Source organism: Choristoneura fumiferana, chromosome 2, assembly GCF_025370935.1.
Source record: "Choristoneura fumiferana chromosome 2, NRCan_CFum_1, whole genome shotgun sequence".
In the NCBI taxonomy this organism is placed as follows: Eukaryota; Metazoa; Arthropoda; class Insecta; order Lepidoptera; family Tortricidae; genus Choristoneura; species Choristoneura fumiferana.
Window position 1 is genome coordinate 22,805,250 of NC_133473.1, and position 22,201 is coordinate 22,827,450.

The window sequence follows — 22,201 nt, forward strand, 5'->3', positions numbered from 1 at the left end:
AAACATCTTTTACTTCAGACCTTGTCGTTCTTAACCTGCGCTGCGGGTGACTCGGAACACAAGTAAACATGTCATGTCTTTTAATAATTACAAAACATATTCAAAACAAAAAATCTGTGCTGTTAATGTGCCAAACACCTGGCGACAGAGCGCCTTACGGGTCGTGCTGGCGGCGGCGCTCTGTCGGCAGACTGACGTCGCTATTGTGAGGCCTAATTAGTGAAACTCTTTTACTACCTAGTCAATCGCCACTCGAAATCCCAGTTCCGTTGAACGCAAGATGTTGCGATTGCGACGCGATTAACCGTGACCCGCCTCAACATTTGACAATATTCGTGGACGCAAAGACGACTAGTGAAACAATGAAAGGTTATCCGGTAAACGAAACACCGGGGCTTCATCTGCACTATAAATAGGCGTGGAGTCCGAGTTGAGTGCACCCGTGCGTGTGCCGTGTAGCACGGGGCACGGAGTCGAGCGCGGCCGATGACTCGGGCTGCTGGCTGAGTCCCACCCGTTGGAGAACAAGGAGGGCTCTCAACGTTTTCTTTGAGCGAACGCGATCAAGACGTATTTTGTAACCGAAAACTTACACTAAGGGTACAGGTTTCAGAATTTTTCGAAAAGTTACTTCTACAACCCGCGAAAAAAACTCCGCCACGGTGCTAATTCTTTGATTGAACTTTGGATCAACTCTTCGGCCAGCGCGTTTGAAATCTTTCAGCGTGCTCACCGCACTCATAAGGTGTGGTGCACCTAAACTATGCATGAATGCGCTTCTTCAGTTTAAATTTACGGAAACCCTAGAGTCCACCGCGCCGCGCCGCGTCGTTCACGTTACATAAATGCTCGCAGACTAGCACAATATTAATAATATACCTAATAAAAATTAATAAATGTAGACTTTATAATGTCCGACTGATCGTTCATACGAAAACATGTAATTCAATAAATCCCAAATTAAAAGCAACCGATGTGTTTCGATAATCCGATTGCGAATTGAGAGTATGGTACAGTCGAGTTCATAATCTTGTGAGCAAATATCGTCCCCTTACGACCAGAATCGCTTAAAGTCACTTTTGGGCAAAACTGATTTAAATATATCGTTAGAATGTACTTTCCAAGATCTACATGCTGTTGAAACCCGTTTTACTGTACGATACTCCAATACCGAGTTACGTTTTTCTTAAGCTCACTTAAAGCCGATTTTTAAGAAAATCAACAGCCAAAAACAACTACGCGTTGGTTAAACAGCATTTTATTTTATTTTACAACAGCAAAAATATTTTAATGTCGAACAAGCGATTTTGGAATGTTAAGATTTCAATAAAAAAGCAATTTGAGTACTGCCTAAAAGTGCTAAAATAATGTTAGTAGGTTTCGCCTGTTGAGCATTACTTTATATTTCAATTATTGCAACAGCGAAAACAAACTAAATATAATATAGGCGATATTGCTTGTAACAATGTTTGCTTCGACCATAAGAAGCGCTACAGCCAAAATCGCTTAAGTATCGCTTAGACGTTTCGCGCTGTATTGTAAAGTAGTGTGCACTTTGTGTAGGCTAGCTTAGTCGGTTCGTACACGCTTGAAAGCACGATTCATAATAAGTAATTTTTAAAAACTTATTATATAATTATAGATCTGTTCACTAACGAAAGTCTGCCCCTCTACATTCTATAATTGTAATTGTACCTAAACGTATCCGTACGACAAGTCTATGTGTGCGTAGCTCGAACTTGTCCTCGTGGCTTCAGTCCAAGCGTACCGTCAGTCACGCACACTAAGACTAAGACAATGTGTAAGTACTTAAGAGGTTTTCTCGTGTACATTAATAATTAGCTGTGGAGGGGCGCGCCTTCGTGAGTGAACAGATCTATGTATAACAGCGATTCACTTGCCGTAATTTAACAGTGTTTTTCTTTCAGGTGACGATAAGGAGCATGGATATTCAGGTTTCGATGAACTAAATAAGCCGCGTATACACTAGAGGCAGCCTCGGGCCGAGCGGCTGCCTCGCTCCGAGGCCGCGCAAGTGGAGACGCTGCCAAAGGCACGGCTCAGACTGAGGCTCCTTTGAGCACGGCCAAAAAACCAACAAAATATGGCTCGGCTCGCGGTGCTCGGCCTGAGGCTGCTCTAATGGATACGCGCTATAGAAAACATATAACCAGATCCAACAGACCGTCAAAATGAACCGTGATTGTATTTAGATAACCTACTTATTTACTACTTCGTATCGTAGGTACGTCGTATCAATGAAAAGCTTATCACGGCATAAAACATTTACGTAGTCACACATTTTCATTGTTCTTGGCTTAGGTAATATTAATTATCCATGGCTGGTTTGAGTAGCCACAGCTAAGACAAGCAGTGATGAAAAGAAGACTGATGTTATTACCATTAAGGTTATTTTTCATCACTGCTTGTCTCAGCTGTGACTACGTCTGGCACACGCTCAATAACGTCTTCATAACAGGCCAGTGCAACCAGCCATAGTGAATCTCCGGTATAACATTTTTTTGTAAAAAGTCATTAAATCTTTATTTTTTAGCTGCGCTTATTGGCAGTGGATTAGTGTATAGCTTTTTAATGCAGGTAGTTTAAATTCCTCTACTGAAAGAGGTTCAACAGAGTTTGGATTCGATTTTCTGTTGCCTTGTCTTGTTCGACGGTTGGTTTGGAAAGTTACAGGCCTGGTATCAAAACTCAAAAAGTCAGACGACATGTCGTAATTGATAAAAATATTACCTATACAAATATTAAGCCAAGAACAATGAAAATGTGTGACAACGTAAATGTTTTATGCCGTGATAAGCTATTCATTGATACGACGTACCTACGATACGAAGTAGTAAATAGTAGGTATCTAAATGACACTCGCGTTCACTTCGACGGTCTGCTGGATCTGGTTATACCCATGTTTTTCTATTTAGTTCATCAAAACCTGAATATCCATGCTCGTTATCGTTTTGATGAAGACGAAGACTGATGGTTATTACCATTACGGTTCTTTTTTCATGACTGTTTCAGTGGTTACTTTGAGCCTTGAGACGCTAAGTGCCTTTTTATTAAAATGTTTGAATAAAATATGTTTTTTGTTGTATGCATGTAATCAAAAGTTCCATAATTAAATGTATTAAGCAGCACATATGATATTAAAGGAATAACGTAATATATCTCACATATACTAGAAATATACTACTATATTTAAGACTTTAGCTCGCTAGTTTTCATTTATTTATATTTTTGGGCTATTTGGTACCTATTTGTTGAAATAGATTGATGGAACTCTTTCGAAAAATACAAGTTATATGTCTTTGAATGATAAAAACAAAACAGAATAATGCTACATTGCATATAAGATAGAAAAACAGAAAAAAAGCCTAGAGTCAAAACATCTTAGAAATATTTTTCACTTTTAAGCGCGCTTAAGAGGTAAATTCCGATTTGTTTACAGCCAATACCTCTTATATGCGCTGAGACCTAACTAAAAACTTAAATTGTATAAAACATGTAAGCATTTTAACACTGTATTCGGCGAAAAATGCTTCAATTATGGACTTAAAATGATAGTTTATCCAATATATCTGCGTAAACTTGCTAGTTTAGAAGATAAAAAAAAAACGTGTCTACAGGCAAAATCGCTTATCTGCAGTACCTTTTGAAGAAAAGCCCTATTTTAACCTACTCGGCGCGAGTATAGAGTAAATAACATAGCCCTATCCTATTAAGGGATAAATTATCTAAATAGAAACACAGAGATGTTTTAGTATAAACTAGCTTTTATAGGTTTTTAGAGCATGCAAACCTTTAATGCGTTTTTCTCGAAACTACATTTCATGCAGATAAGCGATTCTGGTTGTAAGGGGACGATATTTGATCAAAAATATCTGAACGCGACTCTATTGCAAACGGCAGAAGCGTGTTCAGAAAATTTTGATCATATTTTTGCTCACTACTTTATGAACTCGACTGTACTTGATTTGAGGTATTATTGTGTTATCGGTATCGCGCAGTTTTGCTGTACCTATCCAATCAAATCGGCAAACAGTTGTCTATAGTGTTTTATATGAAAATCAGTCTCGACGGGGCGATGAGCGATTAACGAATATCACGTAGCGGGCGGCGGCGCGGGGCTCGCGCGGCGGGGTCGGCGACCGCGGCCCGACCCTCGCTCGGGGGTGCTCCGCGTAGTGCAGGGTCGCTGACTCCCGCCTGCCGCTGCAATATGTCGATACCCGGGCGCCCGGGATAGACCCGACGCCACTCGGGAGTCCCTGCGCCCCCGACGTCGAAATGCGAAACCATGAATTTATAACAATCAAGTAGACAGATGACGGAGTGGTCCGGGCGGAGGCCGCGACCTTGCAGCGGCCGCGCCAAGGTCTCCGCGGCCGTCGACCCCGCGACACATCGGCCGCCGCCGCGCCAGAATACTGACGCGCGTCAACGTATTTCGGCATAGCGACTCGCACAATTATAATCTGCCAACGGAAAACTACTCTATGCGCCCCTGACTCCATAAGTTCAAACTTTGACCCCGCACCGGAGCAGAGGTTCAGGTGTACCGGTGCAGGGCGTAAAGTGAGATGAGATGAGCGGCGCGGGCGACGACCGGGGCCCACCTGCCGGGCTGCCGGCCGCCGCCGCCGCCGCAGACAGGCGCGAGCGACCCGTCGCCAACTCGTATCTTAGGTATCCGAGGCTTGTTGTTTGCGCTCCCGCGGAGTATCGACCAACACACCGGTCGGGGCTGACGCTCGCTCTCGCTCACCGGACGCCGTGCGAGTCGCCGCTCGCCATCGTGCGCGTTACAATACAAGTATTAGCAAAAAACTAGTTGCGTTCCAGTGTGCGTGTGCGTGTGTGCATTAAGTCGCTCCGACGACCTCTCGGCGCGCCGGGATTCACAAAACTCGGTGCTAACATTGCGTCGAGTTTCTCAAAAGTTCTTGAAAAAAGTTAAGCCTGTGCCAAAACTAGCGGCTAGCATGACGTTTCAACGTTATATTTAGTAAGTGTTGTAAAGAATAATGTTACGTAAATAATTGTTTATCATCAGTTTATTTTGTTGATAAATCGCCTTGTTTATGGATCGCGCGAAGTCAGGATTGTTTGCGTTTATTCTCGAATGAGCCTTCAGTATCGTCAGGCGGTGGTTCTTTTCTGCTAATTTGACGATTGATTTTTAGGTAAATTAAAAATTAAAAAATTTACGTCTCTATGCAGCTATGATGAGGCGCCGCCGCCGTTTCACATATAACGAATGGAAAATTGTAGAAATCTGAATTCAGTAGTAAGAGCACACTGCAACAATCAGCTGGGGGTGTGGGCCATAGGGCTGTATGCTGTTGTTTTCAATTATTTTGAGATTATAAATATCACAGGTGCAACAAAATTATATTAAAGTGATGTTGCAAACTTTGTGATAACTATTGCAAATTATTGCGAAATTAGGACATGTATTTTAAATGCAAATTTTTGCATGTGGTAGGACCTCGTGCAAGGTCCGCCCGGATTGCTACCACCATCTTGCTCGCTAATCCTGCCGTGAAGCAGCAGTGCTTGCACTGTTGTGTTTCGGCGTGGAGAGTAAGACAGCCGGTGAAATTACTGGCACTTGAGGTATCCCATCTTAGGCCTCTAGGTTGGCAACGCATCTGCAATACCCCTGGTGTTGCAGATGTTTATGGGCGGTGGTGATCTCTTACCATCAGGAGACCCACTTGCTCGTTTGCCATCCAGTCGAATAAAAAAAATACCTATCTAAGTACTTAACAAAACAACTAAGTTATCAAAATATTATTGTAAACTCAAATTGCGCAGCTTGCACAAAATGCGACACGCCGCGGGTCGCGCGGGTCGCGTCGCGGCTGCGCAGCCGCAACTCCACAACATGACTACGCCACTCAAACTCAAGTCACGGCTCCCCCTCCATTCTAAAGGATGTCCCAAAAAGGAAGCAAGATTTGAAATTGATGAAAAACACATTTTTTTTTTCGTTATAATATATTTGTATATAAAATCTTGAAATACATAACATAGGATTATTTGTGGAATAATACGTCAGGCCAATGTCCTGCTAGGCTTTGCTGGCGCATACGCACTCTTTTGTCGAAATTTTCTATGACCATTTTGCATAGATGCGGCTGAATTTCTCCAATGCAGCGTCGAATTTCCTCTTTTAAAGCATTGCCATTTGAACTGCTTGTTGGACAACCAGTGGAATGAACATCATGAATTGATCCACTGTCCCTGAATTTTGCAACCACTCTGCTCACAGTTGATGAAGTCAAGTTAATATTCCGACCATATTTTGCACGGAATTTTCGAACCGTACACGCCCAATTTCTTTTGAAATATTGTTGAACGCGTTGATCTTTCGTAAAACCCGCCATTTTTACAAACCCTAAATATTCAGCTGTCAAATAGTTTTTTTTAGGGTTGCCAGCGCTAAAATACAAAAATGGCGGCAAATTTAAATGTTGCGTCCTTTTTGGACACCCGAAATGAGATCCTGTGCACTGCACCGGAATTTTTACTGTGTTGTTGCAGCGGCAATGTGTCGTTGTTCGTCGAATATTAACCCCAACTTGGGCCTGCGTGACCTTCAGAGAGATGCATCATGTTTTCCTTAAAGCGGGTTGTGTTATTTTTATAATTTGGAGGATAGAACTTATATATGTACATAGAAGGTGTTGTAGTAAATAGCAGTTCCATACATTCAGCCATCAGAGGCATGTGATTTTTTTTGGCTTAACACATTAAGCGTTAAAAATAAACTACTTCATTAATATTATTATTCAATTATCAAATTGAAATGTATATGTAGGTAAATAATATATTCAAGAGTACGTACAACATTAATCACGTGAAACAGGGCCAAAACTAGTGCGATGACGGTAACGTTTAATTACAGCTAATTATCATTGTCATTTAATAATGATAATGAGGTCATTATAATTTATTTATAATACGAGTTATCATTGAATTCTTTGTTTATAATTGAATTGAAAGCGCTTCCTCCGCGGAGCGCCTCGTTTCTCCTGCGATTCGCTTCCATTAGGTACTTGTCATCCTCGATTCCGTTCAAATAATGTAAGTCTGCAGTATGGAAAATATGTCCTTTACATCTTACAGGTCCTGTTGTAGCTACCTACAATAGGACCTGCAGGGCTACTACGAAACTCTAAACTTGAAGTTCGTGTCATGCGGTCCCTCTGACACTTATACTATTTAATACGAGAGCGAGGGAGACGGTACTATACGAACTTCGAGTTTTGTAGTAGCCCTGCTGTAGATTAGGAGTAGTTTGGTAACGTACCTACTCGTCCTGTACTTACCAGTTTATGGGTTTGTGCAGAAAGGTGCCAGATTTATTACGTTCGGTAATGTTTGTCGGTGTTCCTCACAGAACTAATAAAATAATAAAGTAAAAGGAATAGTAAGTAAAGTTGTCTTGCGTATTTCTTCTTACAAGCAATGTCGCCACTTTTTCCTCTCCTACTATCGCGCTGTCATTGCGCGAGATTTATATTCCTGTTATCATTAGTTGAGTGGTGGTCCTGACTGCTGCTGCTGAGTGGCACCAGCACCGGCACCGGCACCGGCTAGAGTTGATGTTGTGTGTGGTCGCAGGCTTTCGTGCGGAGGCGACCTGGGTCGACTGAGCACGCAGCTGGCGGGGGGCGGGTGCGGCGGCGGAGCGCGCGGACGACCGGCCGACAAGACGGACAGCGCGCGGCAACCGGGGCCCGTGCTGCGAGCCTCGGGGCGGACTCCTGTCCCCCCCACAGGCGCCGCTGGGTCCCGCCCTCTTCTCTAAGGGAACACGATGTGCCCGACGGAGATGTTAAACACGACATCATATTCCGAAAGGTAACTAGTCTATTCTAATCCAGTCTTTATTTTAGAGTCTCTGAACTCTCTTAGAGGCTTGAGCCGAGCAAACAGCTTTATGTCCACACTAATACACAATGCAATACTATACAATGTGTAAAACAATTATTTTGAATAAACAATTTCAATAAGACAGAAAAAAACGTTGATCGGCTCCGCTTCGCTCTTTTGCGTGGAGATTGAGCTTTTTGTATCGGCTTACTAAATGTGAGGAGACTCTTGTAATATGCATTAGTTATAAAAGAAACTTGTTGACGAAAAATTCAAGGTTTGTAGTTTTTTGGATGTTTAGGTAATGAACTGTCAAGTTCAAGCCTATTAGTATTCACTATTCACCTCGCGTCAACGCCTAAGTAATTTTTAAAAAAGCCTGGAATTTTTGTCGACATCGTTTTCGTTGCGCCATCTGCATCTCGTAACATCGGGCCGGACCCGAAGCCGGGGCCGCGCCCGTTGAGCCTCCGCCGCCGCCGCTACTGACGCTTCCGTCGCGCAGGTCCGCGGCATCCTCAACAAGCTCACGCCGGAGAAGTTCCAAAAGCTGAGCGATGACCTGCTGGGGCTGGAGCTGGACTCGGACAAGGTGCTGAAGGGCGTCATCCTGCTGATCTTCGAGAAGGCGCTGGACGAACCCAAGTACTCCAGCATGTACGCGCAGCTCTGCAAGCGGCTGTCCGAGGAGGCGCCCAACCTCGAGCCGGCGCCGCAGCCCTGCACGTTCCGGCTGCTGCTGCTCAACAAGTGCCGCGCCGAGTTCGAGAACCGCGCGCAGGCCTTCGCCGCCTTCGAGGAGCGCGCGCTGGCGCCCGAGGACGAGGAGCGGCGCCATCTCGCCAAGTGCAAGATGCTCGGCAACATCAAGTTCATCGGCGAGCTCGGCAAGCTGGAGATCCTGGCCGAGTCCATCCTGCACCGCTGCATCCAGAACCTGCTGGCGCGCCGCGCCGCCGCCGACCACCACGAGGACCTGGAGTGTCTGGCCCAGCTGGTGCGCACCTGCGGCCGCGTGCTCGACTCCGAGCGCGGCCGCGGCCTCATGGACCAGTACTTCGCCCGCATCGAGACGCTCTCGCAGTCGCGCGAGCTGGCGCCGCGCATACGGTTCATGCTGAGGGACGTGGTCGAGCTGCGGCGCGGCGGCTGGACCCCGCGCGCCGCCGTCAGCGCCGAGGGGCCCGTGCCCATCCAGCAGCTGCGCCACGACCACGAGCCGCGCCGCGACACGCGCCACGACCGCGACCGTGACCGCGACCGCGACCGGCACGGCGACGCGCTGTTCCGGTCGCACCGCTCGCGCCCGCTCGACGACGTGCTGGCCGGGCTCGCGCTGCAGCCGCCCTCGGCGCTGGTGCCGCCGCCCGACAAGCTGTTCGGCAACGGGTTCGGCGGGCGCGACGCGTTCCGGCAGCGCTCGGCGCCGTCCGCGCCCTCGTACTACGCGCACCAGCGGCCGGCGCACTTCGGCAAGCACGCGGCCGCCAACGGCAAGGAGCCGCCGCGGCTGCACAAGGCGCGGCTGCCGGCCGCCGGCGCCGGCGCGCTCGAGGACGTGCAGATGCGCCCCGCCGCATATTCGCTCATGTTCACCGCCTCCGCCAACCGCCTGCCCAAGCAGCACGCGCCGGCGCCGCCGCTGCTGCTGCCGCCGCCCGCGCCGCAGAGTGAGTACCGTCAGCCTCCTATACATCCTGCCACTCGTCTGTGTTTTCATTACTCTGAATCGAACGATTCACCTTTTTTTACTTTTCAACCCCCGACGCAAAAAAGAGGGGTGTTATAAGTTTGACCGCTATGTGTGTCTGTCTGTCTGTGGCACCGTAGCTCTTAAACGGGTGAACCGATTTGAATGCGGTTTTTATTTATTTATTTGAAAGCCGGTTTTCTAGCGATGGTTCTTAGATATGTTTTATCAAAATCGGTTTAGCCGTTTTTGAGATATTGAACTTTGAAGTGACAAAGTCGGAGGATTTCCAACTTTTTTATTTATTTAGGTTATGTTTAACGCACCCGCCTCGTGGCGAAATATACGACACTGACTGGTTTTAGTACATTAGTAAAACTTCTGAGTTAGCTAGACGTGATGCACAGCACACTCAGAATAGTGGTGGCATTGGCAAGCATCGCCGGCTATAATACCTACACGTCTGTGCTCGACACTAACAAAGGTTTCATATAAATAAAAAATCTATTCTCTTACATAATGGAATGCACACATATCTAAACAAAACACAAAATATTTAAAAAACTAAATGATGGAGAGTGGAGGTTAAAGATATGTGTAATATAAATAATCAATATATTGATGTGTACGTTGGTGCATTGCAGAGAGCCTGGGCGCGGGCGCGGGGCTGCCGGGCGGCGCGCTGCTCAAGGAGCCCGCCATCACCATCAAGCCCGCGCCCGACAAGAGGGACAAGCCCAAGAAGGATAAGGTGCGTCCCACCCCCCCACCCCCACCCCATCACACGGGCTTCACTTACCAAGCTGTGCCACTACATCGTATTTGCCGGCTGAATATACCTATGAACTAACATATTCAGCAGTCTTGCAGCCTTATACATAAAAATCCCGATAGTTAAAAAAAAAATGACAGCAGTGACAGCAAATTAGCAGAAAAAATAATTAAAAAGCGAGACGTTTGTTTTCCCGCCATTTCCGCGTAATTATGTTAATCATCCTAATTTTATTTTTTTATATTTATTGTTAGTAAAGTAGCAGTACTAACTACCTAATTTAGAGGATTTTTAAATACTAATTCCTGAAATATTCTTTATTCAAAAAATCCTTAATTGAGATTTGATCGGTCTGTTACTTAGCAGACTAATTAAGCTTGTTAGACGGTTGTCAAGAAGTATGATTCATAAACGCTTGCTAGCAGTCTGCTAGTTGTCTATCAAGACGGATTAGACGCGGTATGTTGGCCATTTTAACGATTTTGTACTTTTTGTGATAATTAAAGTGGAGTGGGTTAAAATCGATAACTATTTATAGAGTACAGTCGCCAGCACCGATATTTGACTCAAAAAAACTTGCATAAATATCTGATATGACTCTTTGATTTTTGCACGTTTCGCTGTGGCAAAGATCGATGTCGGCGATCGTACAAAGAGAGCACTGTTGTACTGATGCGGGGTGTCGTGTCGGCGGTCAGGGTATGAGCAAGGAGGAGGCGTGCCGTCTGCTGGTGGAGGGGGCGGCGGAGGGCGCGGCGGCGGGGGCGCGGACGAGGCGCCCGCCGCCGCCCGCATCCGCGCCGCCGCGCTGCCCGACAAGCTGCTGCGGCGCGCCATGCAGGCGCTGTTCGAGCACGTGCTGGCGCTGCCCGCCCCCGCCACGGGCGCCGCCTGGGACGACTGGGCGCGCGCCGCCGTCGCGCTCGTGCGCGGCGTCAAGCGGGCGCCCGTCCCGGAGCTGCTGCGCGCGCTGCTGCCGGCGGCGGGCGCGGCCCCCGCCCCGCGCCTGGCCGCGCTGCTGGCTCACGCGGCGCGCGCGCGGCTGGTGTCGCTGCAGGAGGTGGCGGGGTGGCCGTCGCCGCCGGCGCCCCGGGCGCTGCTGCTGGACGTCATGCAGCACCTCAAGGACATCGCCGGCCTCGACGAGCTGCACGAACTGTACAAGGAGAGCAAGGTGAGGGTGAGACACGGACACGATCACAAACAGACCGAACTGTACGGTATCATGGCTGCTTGGCGGCGCGAGTCCTTCCGACTGCCCGCACTAGACGTTTTTAATTGTCACCCCATCACGCCGACGTCCCTCCGAACGTTCATCCCGACGCCGCCATTTATCTATGACAGAATTCCACGAAGATGAAAACTTATATCCATCGCCCCAATTGAAATTTTTGTGCTTTTTCATTTCAACCGCTTCGCGCATCGTTCTCGAGTAGAAATGACGTTCTGTTCAGAGAACTTTAAGATTGTGAAGCTCGATCGAGTGATTTGAGCCGGTTACGCTTATTATGATTGTACGTCTTCGCTGCCGTGCGCGACCACATTGCTCATCGGCTGTTAAATTCTTAACACGCAAAAACACGCGCATAATCACGCAAAAACAGCTAAACGGATTCGAAGGAAAAGCACACAGATAGTTCATAACCTGGAGTAACATACAGGTTCCTTTTAATCTCGTAAAAAGAACAGGATACATAAACGGACCTATTTACCACCACCGTCTGCGCGGACGAAGTTACGAGCAAAAGCTAGTATTTTGTGTATTTACTAAGCACAAGACTACAATTTAATGCTAAATACAATTTATGGCTAATAATACTAAATTTAATAACTCGTATTTCATTAATATGTAAAATACGCCCAACTTTGATGCGCATTAGTATGAGAATGGGTAGTCCAAAAAACAATAAATTTATAAAATCAAAAACCCGATTGCCTTAAAAAATACTAAAAAGAAGAAAACAAGTCTAGTGGGCTAGAACTTTGTTAAGTAGCTAACTTAAAGTTCAACAGTCGGGACCCATTAGGTAAGAATTTTTGAACGTCACGATTTAAATGGGTCCCCGACAGTTGAACTTTAAGTTAGCTTTAAGTTAACTTAACAAAGTTCGAGCCCACTAGACTTGTTTTCTTCTTTTAAGTATTTTTTAAGGCAGTCGGGTTTTTGATTTTTTAAATTTATTGTTTTATTTCACACTTTATTAATAGTTCTGTGAAAATGGTAGATTAAGGGGCTGTTTCACCATCCATTGATTAGTGTTAACTAGCGGTTAGGTGTGATGCCGTCTCTATTTATTTTGTTCGAATAGACGGAGACAGCATCACATTTAACCGTCAGTTAACACTAATTAATGGATGGTGAAACAGCCCCTAAAACTATTATAACCCATATATATTTAGAATGTGCTAATTATTAGCTTTCATGTGATACCCCACTCGAATTTGGCGCCAAAAATCCGCCATTTTGAATTTTTAAGAATTTCATGTACCCAGTGTCACTTGCGTCATCAAGACGTATCCAATGACGTATCATTTATCAAAATCGGTTCAGCCGTTGAGTAGTTACGAGAGGACATAGGAATAGACATACATACGAACGTACGTCAAACACATAACCCTCCTTCTTCGCAGTTGGGTAAAAATATTAATCTGGCCTCATTCTATGCGGGATTAAATGCTCTACGGCTTTTATGAAGACCAGATTTCGATATAGTGCTGATCACACAATATGCGGCAGCGGCCGGGGTGGCGCCGCATTCCTTTACGAGATATAACTGCATGGAATAGAAAATTACCATGTATTAATAATCTGTGAATTGGAATGAAACCCTGTTCGAGTTGGGGCTACGGAAGATTGCAGAGGGATTGTTTGTGAGGTGCTATGGACAGTTTTAAACATCCACGTGCGAGTCCTCGATAGAAAAAAGGTTATCAAGTTTAATCCTCCGGACGCACTCGGCCTATTGGAGAATTCGCTTTTGAGACTATAATGCATCTATCTCTGCTACAATTAAAAGATAGTGTTTTCGTATTAGTACATTACTGCAGAGGCCATGAAGTAAGGGATTGATGGAAGAGTTCGGGGTAGACGTGGATAAAACGAGTCCAGCAATCCCTGTTCTGGCCGAGGTTTGTATAGAGCTTTGCTCAAACAATGTGAGGAAATATTTTGCCCATCCATCCGTCCGTCCTTCCATCCATGCATCGCAAATGCTTACAGAGTAGTGGTGGTTGGCTGTTTGTAATTTTTCCTTTGTCAGTTTAATGTTAGTAAGCAAATTTAAAAAGTTAGAGCAGCGGACAATAATGGATTTTCATAGGCCTAGGGCCTAGGCCAAGAAGGGGGAGGGAGAGGGAGAGAGAGAGAATGACTCTTTTGAATCTGTGTCACTTCGGCAAACCGGCTCTGGGGAGCGGCTCTGAAATTGGTATCTTGCTATCCTTCTTCCTCTCGTAATAAATGCTATTAGCGTGAGCGGGACGGCACATATCCGATCCGATCTGACGTGATTGAACGAAAGTGAAGTGAGTGCTTAATCGCCGACCGCGAGTCGCTCGATCCAATAGGTTGGTCGGGGTCAGTAGCTCCTCGGAGTCGATAAGATTTGAAAGAAGTCAATAAGGGATCCGGATCCGCTCAAGGATCGACTCTTTTGAATCTTCAGATCCGGATTTACCCATCTCTATTCTGTCTGTTACTCTTGTAAGATCGGACCAAAAGATCGATACGTTTGTATAAGATATGTGATGTTACGGTATTACAGATCAACCTGTGCGCGTACGTGACGGAGTGCGGCGCGGCCGGCACGGGCACGGGGGAGGGCGAGGGGGAGGGCGAGGGCGAGGGCGAGGGCGGGGGCAGGATGCGGGGGGCGCGGGCGCGGGGGCGGAGGCGGCCGCGCTGGACGCGCTGGAGGCGCGCGGGCTGGGCGCGCTGGTGCCGCAGCTGCGCGTGGCGGCGGCGCTGGGGCGCGCGCTGGCGGCCGAGCCCGCGCCCGCCGCGCTCTACCGCTGGATCAAGGCGCACGTGGAGCCCGCCGTGCGGCAGGAGCCCGCCTTCGTGTCCACGCTGGTGGCGCTGCTGGCGGCGCACGTGACGGCGGCGGCGGGCTCCCAGGCGGGGGCGGACAAGCCGGCGCTGGAGCGCGAGAAGCAGCTGGCGGAGGCGTACGCGCCGCTGCTGACCGCGCTGCTGCAGGGCCGCCAGGACCTCCAGCTGGCCGCCGTCTACGCCGTGCAGCTGCACGCACACAAACACAGATACCCCAAGGGTCAGTCTACAGCGATACTATTGTCCTGTTATCGACGATTTTAATGACGAGTAAAACAAATTTAGCTATCATTTCATTATGATTACGAGTGTCAGAAACGTTACGCGATAGACCCTCTGTGGCCTCGTCGTCTGTCGCATCGAAATGGCAATCGTTGTGAGCCCCCGCAGATCGCAGACTTTCTATCGGCCGATAGTTTAGTTGGACTCTTGATCAGTATAAAGATGTATGCAAATGCACACACTACATATATGACGATTCAGTATCGGCCGTTAGTGTGCGCACTTACATGTATACATCTTTATACTGATTAAGAAGCCCGACTAAACTATCGACCGACAGAAAGTCTGCGGTCTGCAGGGGCTCTTTCACCACTTCTTTCTATCACACGGTGCAATTAGAGGGTAGAAAGAAACGTGAATGCTATCGCGAACGTCAAAGCGTTACACAATACGGCCACTGGTCTTCTCCACGCTCGCTTCCCGCACACTCAACCATCAATATCAATACGGCCTCTGGTCTTCTCCACACTCGCCCATCAATTTGCACAAATAGCGTGCCGTCATTTTATTTAAACATACTTTGTTAACCTTGTGATGTTCCTTGCGGAGAGCGCAGTGCGGGAGTGGACTGGTATTAATGGTGAGTCATGTGTGTGTGTTGCAGGCATGCTGCTGCGCTGGTTCATGTACCTGTACAACCTGGAGGTGTGCGAGGAGGACGCGTTCCTGCGCTGGCGCGAGGACGTCACCGACGCATACCCCGGGAAGGGCGAGGCGCTGTTCCAGGTGTGCACACTATACTACCCATACCCAGCCGCTATCAAGTTCCTGATTATTGTTAATGTCCACCATTGAAAAAAATCAGAACAAACTTCATAGTTGCAATGTGTCAGGATTGACTTCATAACGTCCGTTTTCCATACTCGTAGTCGCAGTTAGCGCTACTCCGCAACTACACTCGCAAGAGGCTACATTTATGTGAAACACGTTTTCCTGCCCTTTGTCCCCGTTGTCCTCCACTTCCAGCTAAATCAACATAACACACAATTTGAATTGAATTTGATTTGATCTGTTTTACTCAATGTCGGAGCTAGCTGCATGACTCAAATATTCAGTCACGTGAATAAAGGGCAACACACGCAGAAAGCGTGCGCGGGTCGGGTCGTGTCCGCCGCGTGAGCCGCGCGGTTCGTTGTATTCACACAGAGAGCGGGTCGGACCCGCGACGGCCCGCAGCGGCTATCAATGTTGCCAGTTTAGTGACTTAGTCCCTAGAAGTGACGACTTTTAAATCTTAGCGACCGCAAAAAAGTTTTGACGACAAAAATGGTTTATCTGGCGACTTTTGGAGTACAAATGAAAACAGTTCTAGAACCAATAATAAATACGACATTTTTGTCAACTTGACACAGAATTATACAGTGCCGCGAGATATGTGGAAAACAACAAACGCGCTTGCGCACCAAGGTCAAACTTTATAAGTCAAAGTTTTAGGGGTTTTTAACTTAAGCTTTAGGGGTAAATATTTTTGAGAGTTGATAACTCTGCGCTCGGCCCGCGCGCTGTTTGTGTCGACGGGCGACGGGCTGTGTGAAGGCGTCCATATACCGCCATGCAAATACGCCCGTCGCGGGCCCGCGCCCGCTGTCTGTGTTGCCCTTAAGTATCTCGCAGTTGGAAGTGTGTGTGTATTGTGTATGCAGTCCTTTATTGTGTATGTGTTGTGTTACCTGACGCTCGTGTCGTGTCGCGGCAGGTCAACACGTGGCTGACGTGGCTGCAGCAGCAGGAGTCGGAGGACGAGGAGGCGGAGGACTAGCGCCCCGCCCCCCGCGCACCGCCCCCGCCCACGCACGCGCCCGCCCGAGCCCCGCACCGCTTCTGTTTCGCGCTCCCTCATAATATGAATATAATATGATTAAGCCAAATAGTTAAAATACCTACATTCGTTACCCTTTAACGTTGGACTCGCCGCCGCGGCTCCGGTGTTAAATAGGTCAATTTTTAGGTTATACGGCGTAATGGAATATTAGTATCTCGAGATAATTTTTTGTAGGCCTTTACTCAATTTTGATACTTTTTACAAATGTATACAATGTATAGTGTTCGTTTGGACGAATGGTTGCACCCGATCTGCCCCCCTCCCGCAGCGAGCGTGTTTTAGTTTAAATTGTAATATATATATCCTATATATATGTCTCTATACTATATGAATGAAGAACTTAAATCAATTTTAATACCATCATGATCGTTTGTTTCGTTGCAAATGGACTTAGTGGTAAACTGTAAGAATGCTTAAATTTCATTGTATTATCAAATTTTAGGATTTTATAACTAGTAGCTAAATAAAAAACAAAAAAAAAGCAAATGGTTCCCTCGGGCGTAAGAAATGTATGTTGAGTGAATTGTAATAAAGTTGTGAGGTGAAGCGAGTCGAGTGGCTCGCCAACATGTATCACGGTGAGAAATAAACTTCAGTGTAATTTATTACAAAAACTAAACTTTGTTTCCTTTAATTCCCTGCCCCACTTGTGTTATACTTGCATTGGAGACGAAGGTATCGACTACCGGCAAATTACATAAAATGGAGTGATTAGGACACACCTTAAATTTACCCAAAACGTCACATAACTGCGAAAGTATCTTTGTCTAAGATGCAATGTTTTAAACTTTCGTCATTTTCACTGATAAGTCCCGCTTGTGATTGTATTATAGTTATGATTTAGATGTAATTTGGTGTGGAGATAGTTGGACGCCTTAAGATTCTTCCCAGGGTCTCCAAGTATCTCCATATTTAGGATAGTTCTTATCCCGATATATTACATAGTTCCCGCGGGATAACGATAAACGAAATCGCGGGCAAAAGCTAGTTAAAAAATATACTTCAAAATAGATAAAAAAAGTTGTTATACCTATGGTATATGGGGCGTAAAATAAGATGCCATGCAGTCCTCAAAAAAATATACGTTTTTATTTTAATTAGGTGTAGTCCAAAAACAAGTTCTAGACAGTCTATTGTGTCCTGAAACTAAACAAGTTTTTGCGGACTGTACTTTTTCTCGTCTACTTGCATTGTCACCCAAACTACATTTGCATACCAAATTTCAAGTCAATGCCATTAACTGTTGAAGAGGTGGGGGAGACGATTCTGGCCGGACTACCATGTCACTACCATTATTATATGGTCACGCAATGAGGGTTTCCACAGAGGCGAAATATAGCTAGATGGCGTAAGTATCGTGACGTTTGCTCGTGATTGGTTGAATAACTAAATGAGCCAATCGCAGAAAACGTCAAACGGACCTCAAGATTCTAACGCCATCTAACGATATTTCGCCTGGGATTCTATTTGTAGCATTCGAACATGGCAGATGTAGACAGTATCTAATTTTGGTATTTCTGGTTTCTTTGGCTAGTTGAAGTATAATTTTGATAGTGTTTTATGCGGCGATTAACCTTAACACAGTGATCACAAAATTATATATTGCTCTCGCGTCTGACTCAGTCATTCAGTCAATTTGTGGACCGATTTTCAAATTTATTTTTTTATTCGAAAGAGTTCTCTTCTGAGGTGGTGCCATTGTCACCAATTCAAGATCTGATGACGGAATCCTAGGGAAATCGAGGGCAAACCTCAATTTTTTTAGGCACGCCTATGGCGATTTTGGCATTTTTAGCATTAAGATAAGCATTTACATTCAGAAAGTATCATTGGTAAACTGGACATGATGAAGAAGACCGTAGATGACCAATGGTATGAAACTCATCAAAGCTAAGTAATGCTCGCTCGTCTATAAAGGATCATGATTAATATACCTAGATATTGCAAAATACAAACTGAGACATGGATGCACAGAAAAACCAGAAAAAGAGACCAGCACTGGAAATCGAACCTAGGTCCTCAGCAATCCGTGCTGCGTACTATAACCCCTACACAACTGCTGGACAGGAATCTAGACACGAATTTTTCCTATGCATACATATCTCAGGTTGCTTATTTCTACTATGCTACTTAAGCAGCAGCACTAGCGTCATCTATGTTTCGTCGAGAGACGTCACACTCTTTTGGGAACTAACCGCTCACCGCGCAAGTTGTCTCCACATGGTTTCTGGAATTTTACTATCAAGTTGCAAAAACTACAATCACCATACTTACAGCCATATCATCACAAGGTACTTTGAAAAAATCTCATATCTCAAATCAATGTGTTAACAAAGTTGATCCTTGTAATAATATTCATTGAGTTTCACTCAGAAAATCACTGATTTTAAATTACAAGCTTCTTGAAAAGTAGTGACGTGTTCTTGTAGTGTATATTTGTGTTAGTTTATTAAAATTGCAATGTTGGTAGGAACTTTCAGAAGTAAATAAACAAAGAATTATATCTACAACAATTTAATTATATCATAATAGTACTTAATCAATTTAAAATAAGTGGAAGACTCCTGGTGTCCCTCACAGCCCACTCTGCTCCAGGATTAGCGGCGCTGCAACATCACAAATTCACCATTTACTTGATTTTAATTCAATAAAAATAACTTATGTGGTTATTAAGGTTGCTAAGACCTTGTTGCTGACCTAGAGCTGTGGCAGCATAGGGCTAACCCATTGTTTGACGTAAATTAGAAAAAAGGACTGCATTCTAGTCTTATTCCAATTTTTCAACAATTAAAATAAAAAGGTACAGTGGCAGTGGCGTATAAAAAAAATAAAAGAATGGGGCCCACTGCTATCAAAACTGGTAAGGTTTTTTGAAGTAAAATCATTATAATATACAAATACTTTAAAAATGCTAAGCAACTTTATCATCAGCTATAAAGCAGAATTTCGAGGGCCCCTGAGCTTGAGAGCCCCGGGGCACTGCCCCGCCTAGCCCCTTGGTAGCTATGCCACTGTATAGTGGATGGTAGAATTTCAGAAAAATTCTATCAGTTTTATCCATGAAAAAACAAAAATCTGTTAACATGTGACAGAACTCAAACCTGCAGGCTTAGAATACCATGCCATGAATGACGGAGGAGGTCAAAAGTATGTTTAAGATCAAACACAGTAAACCTACACATTTTTAGTAAGTGAAATACACTCAATACTTGTCACTGTTGGCCATGTCTATCTACTCATGGTTCTATCTACTTATGGTAGCAATATTTTAATCCAGAACCAAGTTACCTTTTTAATTTTGAACTTATCATTACTTGAATATTTTTAACGGCCACATCGACGGGTGCCGATTAACATGGCTGCTATGGTATTCACAGCGTACACACTGAATCCCACTGAAGGTAAAACATTTCATTAAAGCGTTAAGCGTCTATCTCCAGGTTAAGAAACTCGTACGGAAATTACGAAATCATTTAATATTATTAACTTACCAATTCTTATCACTGCGCAGAGTACACAAAACGTTATGACACTATTTATTGTGTTTTCTCTTGCTTGACGCTTCTCCTCCATGGGATCAATTCTGTCGCCGAACGGTAAACGGAACATGTTGACTAAAGTATTGTTGTTAGTTTTACAGGATACTAGGAGTCGCCCTCAATCGAACTTGGAATTGAATGTGGCCCGTGAAATGAACGTAAAGTGAAAGACAAGTGAAATCGATCAAATCAATGCAAGGAGCTTGCAAGGAGCGAGAAAGAAAAGAAAGAAACGTGTTTGACAAACACAGATGACATGACATGACAGATTCAGTGTTCCCCATTCTCCATACCCAACCCCAACGAAGTACCGACATACGTGAAAAATAGCCAAATACTAGCTAATATTTCGTTACAATTTACAATACGTATAATGATAAAAATATAATAATATGACAATTAAAATTAAGTTCTACCCAATTGTATTCCAAATATACTTGATAATTATGTATGGTTGCTGTTAAATTTAAATGATGACGGCAGTTCTATGCTATTTTGACACTTTAATCTACTGTTCTGTCTTTATATCATATCTTGTAAATTCAAGGGTTAATTCCTTTCTAGACTAATTTTCACTTGCCTGATGGCCGAACATATGGTACATATACATAAGGTAGGTACAGTATTATTAGCGATCCGTAATATTTTCTGTGAATAAATATTCATTCATTCATTCATACAGCTTACAGGTAATAGCTCACAAAATAAACAGGAGCGTTTTAGCGAGCATTTTAGCCAACGTTCTGTTTTAATGACTATTCAAGCGAAACGACGATAATTTTGCAAAAAGTTTTAAATATAGGCTAAAAATGAATACTGCAGCTTATTTAGCTATTTTCTATTTGCTTGGCAACACTAAAGCTTTGAACTGGCAGTTGACAGTATTGACACTGACAAACTGAAAGATAGGTTAAGTTGGGTTCATTGAAACATGCAATATGCAATAGTACCGTACGATGCGTTTCAATTTAATAAAAAAATATAAGGAAGTAATGAAGTTATTCTAAATTCTCACAATTCATGTATTTACTTTGTTATTAATAATGATAAAATTTAAATATTTAAACTAAAAGAGAAGTTAAGCAAAATCGTAATTAAAATCAATCGATAATGAATGACACGACACGCAATGGAGCCAGGCCAGTTGACAGTTAAATCGGGTGTTGCCAGCGAATTGTGTTGTTCACGAGAGATTCTACGCGTAGCTCTTTCGAGAAAACAGTAAAATGTTCGTATACTTCGTGTTTCTGAATGTTATGGTTTAATTTTGTATCTCGGTGTCCTGTTAACTTTTTAGTTGTCGCAGCGAACGACGGGGAGCTCGTTTTATCTATAAATAATCGCTCGAGTTGCGCAACATGGCGAATTCAGCTCAGCTGCTGTAATGAAATTTTCAATAATATCTTTGCGACTGTGACACGCTCCAGTTAGCTCGAAAGATTTCGGACGCGCTCGGTTGGCGGTGCAGCTGCGGTGCGGGATAGTGCGGGACAGTGCGGGTAGCGCGGCGGCTCCGCGGGGGGATGCTGGGCACCAGCTAGGCGCGGGCGAGAGGCGGCAGCGCACAGCGGACCACAGAGCGCCGGGCGCTGACTTTCTTGTTGGGAGCGAGCCACATCCGTCAAGCTGGAGCGGCTACCCGAGTACCTGCGCGACACCGTCGACTGGTTCATGGGGTGAGTGTCCGGCCCACACGCACACCGCCACCGTATTACACACACAAACATTAGGTACTGCTGGCTCCACTTCCTGCTGGCTGCGCTCACGGAACGATCTTGATAAACCCTGGTGCCCACCCTCAGCACAACTCAGTCACCTGTATACTCGTTTAATGTTTACTTGTAACAATGGAGCATTGACCTTTGCCCATTCTAGAAAAAAGTTTGAAACTAGATAATTATGTACATAAAAAAATATATTTTGGGTTGGACTGTAGCAAAGGGGGCACAGATCAAAATATAAGTTGAATGCTCATTTTCTTTCTTCTACATCTTTCTCATCTGTAGTTGGTCACTGAGAAAAGTACCTCTATGATAGCTGACAACTCAGTCTTCATTTCCCAGCTAATACCCTGCAGCATGTTCTGAATATAGTAGTCCTGATTGTTTTTGACTCCAATCAATGAACAGCAGTGGTAGCTTGCCTCTGGGCA

The 22,201-nt window shown here is 45.0% G+C and overlaps 1 protein-coding gene and 1 long non-coding RNA gene across 2 annotated transcripts; one reads left to right on the forward strand and one right to left on the reverse strand.

The window, feature by feature from the left end:
* Positions 1-8,457: 8,457 nt before the first annotated feature.
* On the forward strand, positions 8,458-17,129 carry LOC141445360 (eukaryotic translation initiation factor 4 gamma 2-like). Its single transcript, XM_074111206.1, is given in 8 exon segments — positions 8,458-9,563; positions 10,228-10,334; positions 11,054-11,117; positions 11,120-11,529; positions 14,120-14,137; positions 14,218-14,626; positions 15,293-15,414; positions 16,385-17,129. Coding segments are annotated over 8 exon segments (2,208 nt in total). The 5' UTR covers positions 8,458-8,548; the 3' UTR covers positions 16,448-17,129.
* A 1,879-nt stretch (positions 17,130-19,008) lies between these two features.
* On the reverse strand, positions 19,009-20,715 carry LOC141445362 (uncharacterized). Its single transcript, XR_012453317.1, has 2 exons — positions 20,002-20,715; positions 19,009-19,116 (listed from the first exon to the last, which is right to left on the reverse strand). It is a non-coding gene; the product is annotated as an uncharacterized lncRNA (long non-coding RNA).
* Positions 20,716-22,201: the final 1,486 nt, after the last annotated feature.